Below are 7,956 nucleotides of genomic sequence, written 5' to 3' on the forward strand. Positions count from 1 at the left end.
ATTAAGTGTTGGTTCAAAGAATCGGTGTTTAACCACAATAAATGGTCTAGTGGAAAAGTTCGAGTAGCAGCTTCCTAAAGGAAAAAAATGAGAGGTCCTATATTTGATACTTTTAAGCTGTGAATATGCTTGTGGTTACGTATAGGATGCAATTCTCAACTATCCTCCATACCCAAAAGGGATGGATAATCGTAATTCGCCACCAATTATCCCGCTTTTACTAACAAAAATTAATCGGTGTTTAATTTGCACTTTGATTCATCTTTACATCAAACTCATCAATTTTCTTAGTTCAATGATGAGCCAAAAGCTTTCGACGTCAATATTCTATTGACGAATAATGTGAACTAAATCTAGTGGTTTTCTCCGCAAGATTCGTCCAAAAAAGCAAGTCATCGATCACGTCTTGGTTTACTAGTTAAGAACAAACTGAAAGGCGTAATCGACAATACAACATTAATATATTTTCTCATCAACGAGCGGCTGCGGATGAACCTAAGTTATTTCCTAAACTTATCCGAAAGATATTAGACTGGCATACTGTTATTCTGATTTAATTACACAATCTAAGAAAAACGTATTAGATTTCGATGCTAGATTGAGCATGGAAGCCGGCCACGTGCATGCATGACGTCCGTCAGTAGATTTGGTTAATTAGTTAAGTCTTGTTCGTTAATTTGGGTTGAGAAGTCTTTGGCTTTGATTTAGAGCCACATATATCATTTGTAAACATCTCGTTGTCCATTCTGTTTTATTAACAACTCCAATATATCTCCAATTGAAGACAAATGATAAAATGGTAATTAAATAGGAGCACAAGACACGCAATGCATAATTTCACATATTATACTAAGAGTAGATGATAAAACAACATTATTTTATAAGCATTTTGTTCTTTCTAAATTTGACAAAAAAATAGTATACGGCCACTAGTGGAGCCATGTACATGGCTAGAGAGGGCTCTAGCATAGGGAAAGTTTGAGGTTTTTAACATTAAAAATACTAATTAGTTCGGCTATTATATGATTTGATTTTTTTTTATGGTTCTTACCCACCCAGCTAATGTAAAGTTTGAATCCTAATTAGTTTTCTTTTAGAGAATATAAAACAATAAAAGTATTTTAAATGATAAAAAACTAACTACTTTAACCAACAATAAAAATTTATTGTATTAAATTAAAAACTTCATTGTCATTATTGCAATATGTGCCTCTTTGTAGATTTTAATTAACCTTTCACTACTCAATACACTCACTCATAACTTATGAAAGCTATTTGTTAATTCAATATAGAGTTACAGACCTGACTACACATTTTGAAGTCTGAAAAACAATAGCCTACACCTCTTGCCAAATACAAAGAGGCACTTAGACATAGACATATAATCTTTGACTCTTAGTCTGCAAGTTTATTGATTTATCTAATCAATTAGTAAGTTCTTTGCCACTTGATTTTTAGTTATTTATATAGCTGCAAGTTTATGTGTTTATTGTTTGGAATTTAAGAGTTCATGCTTGAAATTTTAATTATTTTAACTTAGCCCACCTGTTGAATAATTCCTGACTCCGCCATTATATACCACATATAATTAATATGTTATATTTCTAATTATATTAGTAAATAAAAAAACTAATTTGCATGTTATTATTTAAGTGAAGTAATAAGGCTACATGAACGAGTTCCGATATACATTGAAAATTGCTCCACAAATACACACATAAATAAATTCATGTATTAATAAGTACGAGGTCGTTTGATAACCATTTCATTTTCAATTTTTTCTTTTTGGTTTTTATTTTTAAACTGAAAACTGAAGTCTTATTTTATAACTATTTTTAGTTTTCAAATAAAAAGGGAAAATTGAAAACCAAATACTATAAACTGAAGACTAGATTTTGAAAACTTAAAAGAAAGTAGTTTTCAGTTTTTATTTTTTTTAAATACAAACAAATTTTTAATTTTCAATTTTTTTAAAAATGAAAACAAAAAATAAAATGATTATTATACGGCTCCAAACAAATCAAGCTTGAAATAATTTTGAAAAATGCAAAAGCAAGAGCTGGGCACCTTCCTTCCAGATCATTTTCAAGGCAGTCCAAACAGATAGAACGTTATAGTGGGGGGGGGGTCCTCAGCATGCATGCAAATTGAAGCGTGGGGTAAGCCAAACCCCAATTATTTGGTCAAAGCGCTAAAAAATTGGAAAGATCAGAGCCAGCCAGCAACCATGGATGGTGCCGTGGTGGTCCATATTACCAACCAAAGACTCGAGAAGATATATAGAGAAGGTTTTGTCTTTTTCTTTTTCATTTTAGTTAGTGCAAAGAGAATATTAAGTCGAACAATGCAAAATGGTTTTAGCCCATGGATCGATCCAAACAAAGGAGATAGTGGGGCCACATGATTATGCTATTTGGATTTGTTTTGTTTCCTTTTAGAATATTAATTTCTTTATTATAATTCCTCAAGTAACCCTTCACTACTGTACAAATAGTTTGCATGTTTAACTGCTACAAGTTTAATTTTTTACGTTTCGGGTAATTGCTACCTCTATAAATAGCACACGCACCAAACTCCACTCCACAAGAACAAATTAGCCAAACACTTGTAGAGCGAGAGAGAGAGAGAGAGAGAGAGAGAGAGAGAGAGAGAGAAAATGGAGAACTTCCCAGTTATCAACTTGGAGAGCCTCAATGGTGAGGGAAGAAAAGCTACAATGGAAAAGATCAAAGATGCCTGTGAGAACTGGGGTTTCTTTGAGGTGATTATAATTAAGATGCTTAATTAGCTTCCTAATTTCTATGTTCAGTTCATCTTTCTCTCTCTTAAATATTTCACATTATAATTACCTTTTGGGTTTTGACAAATATTGCAGCTGGTGAGTCATGGGATTCCAACTGAGTTTCTGGACACAGTGGAGAGGCTGACAAAAGAGCACTACAAGCAGTGTTTGGAGCAAAGGTTCAAGGAGCTGGTGGCCAGCAAAGGCCTTGAGGGTGTTCAGACAGAAGTCAAAGATATGGATTGGGAAAGCACTTTCCACTTGCGCCATCTTCCTCAATCGAACATCTCTGAAGTACCAGATCTCAAGGATGAGTACAGGTATGGCAATCGCACAGGAACATAAAGAAGTGATTTTTTGCGCTCTCCTTTTCTCCCATGCACTCTTCGTATTTTTCTAGTCTCATGATTACATAAATCAAATGAGACAGAAATAAAAAGGTTATTGCGGAAGGAGAAAACAAGAGTGAAAATTATTACCTGAAAATAGTTGGTTTTCGAGTTTTAGGCATATTATGTGATATCTGACGCGGAATTGTGATGAAAACTTATGTATGCAGGAATGTGATGAAGGAGTTTGCATTGAAATTGGAAAAATTAGCAGAGCAGCTGCTGGACTTGTTGTGTGAGAATCTTGGACTGGAACAAGGGTACCTTAAGAAGGCATTTTATGGAACAAAGGGACCAACTTTTGGCACCAAGGTGAGCAACTACCCTCCATGTCCCAACCCAGACCTGATCAAGGGTCTCCGGGCCCACACCGATGCCGGCGGCCTCATCTTGCTCTTCCAGGATGACAAGGTCAGTGGCCTCCAGCTCCTCAAGGACGGAGAGTGGGTTGATGTGCCTCCCATGCGCCACTCCATTGTTATCAATCTTGGTGACCAACTTGAGGTAATTAAAATTTAACCCTTTTAACTCAACAACTTTGATCTTGACTGCACTTTTTAAAATTCTCCGATTTTACTGTTATTCAGAGCTAACCGCACTAGAGAAAGACTGATTATAATCCAATCATATTCCAACTTAATGTTACAAACATACATATTTTTGAACTCCTATAGGTGATCACCAACGGAAAGTACAAGAGTGTGGAACACAGGGTGATTGCCCAAACAGATGGCACCAGAATGTCAATAGCTTCATTCTACAACCCAGGCAGTGATGCGGTGATCTACCCAGCACCAACCCTAGTGGAGAAAGAAGCAGAGGAGAAGAATCAAGTGTACCCGAAATTCGTGTTCGAAGACTACATGAAGCTCTATGCTGGGGTCAAGTTCGAGGCCAAGGAACCAAGATTTGAAGCCATGAAAGCAGTGGAAATTAAGGCCAGTTTTGGTTTGGGTCCAGTTATAAGTACTGCTTGAGAGTGATTAAATACTTTTACTAGAAGCTGTTGGAAAAAAGGGTTGTTTGCTTAAAAGTAATTATGGGTGTGTGAACGAAATTTTTCCTTGAACTAGATTTCAAGGTTTTATTTACTATTAATGTGGAAATCGTTGTAGAAAGTAACCAATGTGATCACTACTTTATTATATATAATATGACTTCAAGATTTGTTATTTTTCTGTTTCTTTACCTGTTTTATTAGTAAATAAATAAATGTGTAGTTGTATATAAAACTAGTCCTTCCACATTGCAGTTAACTGCATTTGTAGAGAATGTATTGACAACATATTGACAAGTATAAGCGTTTGCAATATCACCAACATCAACAATATAAAAAAATATAAATGCAAATTTGGCGTCGGCATTTAAAATTTATAGTTAGCCATACCGAAGAAGAAACTTTATATAGAACAATACTGCTTAAGGGAACACAAACTTAAGATTGTATGTCTAGATCCGATGTGCAGATCCATTAGCAGCAGTAGCATTCAAAGCCAACTGTGCTTAACTAAATTGTCAGCAGAATCTATAAATTTATCAATTGTTAAAGTTTTGACCGTAGAAAAAGGACTCTACATTCAGTGGGAACAGGGATAAAAGAGGCTGAGGGGATAAGGCAGCAGCCATGCGACATGGTGAACTCAAGCTATAAATGTTTTTAATTAAAAGCAAGAACAAGAGATCATTAAAATCATAAGCAAAAATATAAAACAGTACAGGTGCTTTCAGGATGGGAAAAAGTATCATGATTTACACTCGGTTTGTTGTTGAACTAGATTAGGGTAAAGATCTTTCCGTTTGTGACAATGGTATAATGATGTGCCATTGGAAAATAAGTGCTTTTGACTTAATTGAAGCCTGGAATTGCAGCTCTAACTACATTTTGGTCTATGATGCGTCTGTTAGGTCCCGTATCCCGTATCCAATCTTGCCCGATACTCTTGGATATTCGTCCGACACGTATCTTGGTTGATGGACACAAATTTGCTATGATGGATACACATATTCTACATACACGTATCCAGCTTTTATGATACATTTACACTTTCAAAAAAGGTAATGAGGAGGAGAAAATTAATAGGAGACATCCATACTTGAAAGTTGCTGAATACAAAGAGTTTCTCTCTAATTAAAATCATGAATACGACTCTCATACTTCTTTTACTATATGTTGATGCACAAAACCAGAGGGGTCTTGGAACAACGTAAATCCGACCGTGAATATGCAAGAAAGTAAATAACACAAGATGTATTGTGGTTCACCCCAAGGTTTGGGCTACGTCCACACTGATTATGTATTTATCTAAGAGGTGAGGGAGAGAACCTCTGAATATGAGAGGGGATGTGAGAGGGGTGAGAAGGCTCCAGAAATGGCTTCCCCTAATTGTGAGGGTGATGGGTCCTTTTATAGAATAAGGACTCCTCACTTATTACATATTTGCCCATTCCTTTATCACATAATTACATTTAAGTCCCCCGAGTATTTGTACGAGATCTAAATACGAGGCCCTAAATATGGTATAAACAGTAGTCCCCCAAGTCTTCAGTCAAGAGAGTCTTTTGGCTGGAGACTTGAAATTCAGTCCATGTGTGGGCCGAAGTAACTAGATGTTGTCTTGAACTGATGTTCGATATGAGGCAGTGTTCAATCTGAAATGATGCTCCACTAGAAGTAGCACACGCTGCAAGCCTGCTCGGCTCGTGGCTTATGTTGCCTTGGTTGGCTTGGCTTGTGGCGTTTGAAGGTGAGGGAGCCCCTTTTATAGAATAAGGGCTCGCTCCTCAATACATGAATGATGGGCTAGAGTTGATGCTCGCGGCGAGACGGTTGCTCAATAGGCGGCGATGCTCTCAAATGATGGTGAGAGAGTCCCTTTTATAGAATAAGGGCTCGCTCCTCAATACATGAATAATGTGCTAGAGTTGATGCTCTCGAATGATGGTGAGGGAGTCCCTTTTATAGAACAAGGGCTCACTCCTCAATACATAAATATGGGCTAGAGTTGATGCTCTCTAATGGTGGTGAGGGAGTCCCTTTTATAGAATAAGGGCTCGCTCCTCAATACATGAATGATGTGTTGGAAATGTGCCCTAAAGCCAATCATATGATGATACTTTACGGACATTTCACATGTTAAACTAATCTAGTTTTACATATAAAAGGCAAAGATTATTGTTTGAGCCGTCTCATATAAATGTTATATGCTTAAACGATAAAGTCCAAGGAATATGTGATTGGGAGAATGTAATCTAATGAAGTTAGATTCATGAGACCATTCTTTCGTAGACACATCCTAAATGTTCCTGATCATAGGATTGTCAATTGGGCATTGACAATCCGTAAAGATCGGTACGTACTATGTCTTCTCTCAGGGCGAGTGATTAGTCTCGAGTCATTGGTGTGTGTGACATCAAGACAAGTACGTAGGTGCTCAATAGAGAATGAGTACACTGAACGTGATCAACGAAGAGTTCTTATATTCCATGTCACATGAGAACTCATGGTTGGGACAATGCAAAGTAGTCCTTTGACCTGAGGCATCACAGTTGTCTTGTGGTTAAGTCCTTGATCTTTGATTATGTCAAAGTCACCCCATCGGGGTGTCCACGACATCGTTGGGGTTAAGCCACTTAGCTATGGAGACAAGTGAATGCGCAACAAGGGATCTCTAACCTTCAAACAGTTGAGGGAGAATACTCTATGATATGATTTGGAATCTCTGGCCAGAGTATGAATGAGATTAGGGAATGCGTTCCAAATCACATTCAAGGAAATCATATAAGCACACGAATCACATTGGATAGTAGACATGAATAAATAAACTATCATACCAAACAATGTGGTCAAGAGTATTAGATTAGAGAAGGACCGTATTGCATTTGTAATCCCAAACTGAATAGGTTCTCTATCCTCTTCTGATTAGCTTGGGTAACCATGATATGCTGATAGGTGTCACTCATGGTTTGTGGAAGCCCTAAACGTGTGTAATCACTAAAGGGAGAATTGAAAATAGTTTCAATTCACAATCGATGTAAAATGGTTTTAATCGCCCACTACCTCGCTAAAAGGAACCTAATGGATCGCACACCATAAAAGGTGGAGATTGAAGATTAAACGGAAATGAGTAAGAATGATTAAATAGGTTTAATCATTTATTTATGGCAAGGATTAATTAATATGTTAATTAATCAAACGAATAAGTTCGTTAAAGACTTCGGGATAGTTTTGGACCTTAAGGCCCAATGGGCTTCGAACGTCAAGCCCATTAACTTAAGTTGTATGACAATTTAATGAATGAAGATTCATTAAAGCCCAAAAGCCCAAAATCCCCTAAATGGCCGGCCATGATGAAATGAATTAGGGTTTTGGTTGTTTAGGTCACTTAAAGAAGTGACTATATAAATGATTTTATAGCCAAATATTCATTAAGTGATTAATGGATTATTTTGGGTGAAAATGGGTGAGAATTGTCTCTCCATTTTCTCTCTAAAGAGGCCAACACCTTGGAGGGTACATCTAGCAATCCTACTACTCCAAGGTCACTCATTTCTTCTACAATCAAACCTTGGTGAAGAGACTTAGAGGTTCCCTATTTTGGGAACTTGGAGAAACCTATTTTTCCATCCAAATCCATGGATCTAAGAAGCAAGGAATGAAGGCCCTATCTCTTTGGGTGATTAGCCTTTGCTTATGCAAAGAGGAATCTACAAAGGTAATAATTTCAACTCACTTTGTTTTGAGTTGATTATTGGTTCACCAATCTACTAGGCTTTGAATTTCATGGT

At 36.8% G+C, this 7,956-nt stretch overlaps 1 protein-coding gene across 1 annotated transcript; it reads left to right on the top strand.

Annotated features, from left to right (window-relative positions):
• Positions 1–2,376: 2,376 nt before the first annotated feature.
• Positions 2,377–4,343, top strand: LOC103411280 (1-aminocyclopropane-1-carboxylate oxidase). The gene is made up of 4 exons (XM_008349923.4): positions 2,377–2,761; positions 2,876–3,102; positions 3,342–3,675; positions 3,846–4,343. Exons 1-4 carry the CDS (start codon positions 2,657–2,659, stop codon positions 4,146–4,148), a joined length of 969 nt encoding a protein of 322 aa, XP_008348145.1. The 5' UTR covers positions 2,377–2,656; the 3' UTR covers positions 4,149–4,343.
• The last annotated feature ends 3,613 nt before the right edge of the window (positions 4,344–7,956 follow it).

This window comes from Malus domestica, chromosome 09, assembly GCF_042453785.1.
Source record: "Malus domestica chromosome 09, GDT2T_hap1".
Taxonomy (NCBI): Eukaryota; Viridiplantae; Streptophyta; class Magnoliopsida; order Rosales; family Rosaceae; genus Malus; species Malus domestica.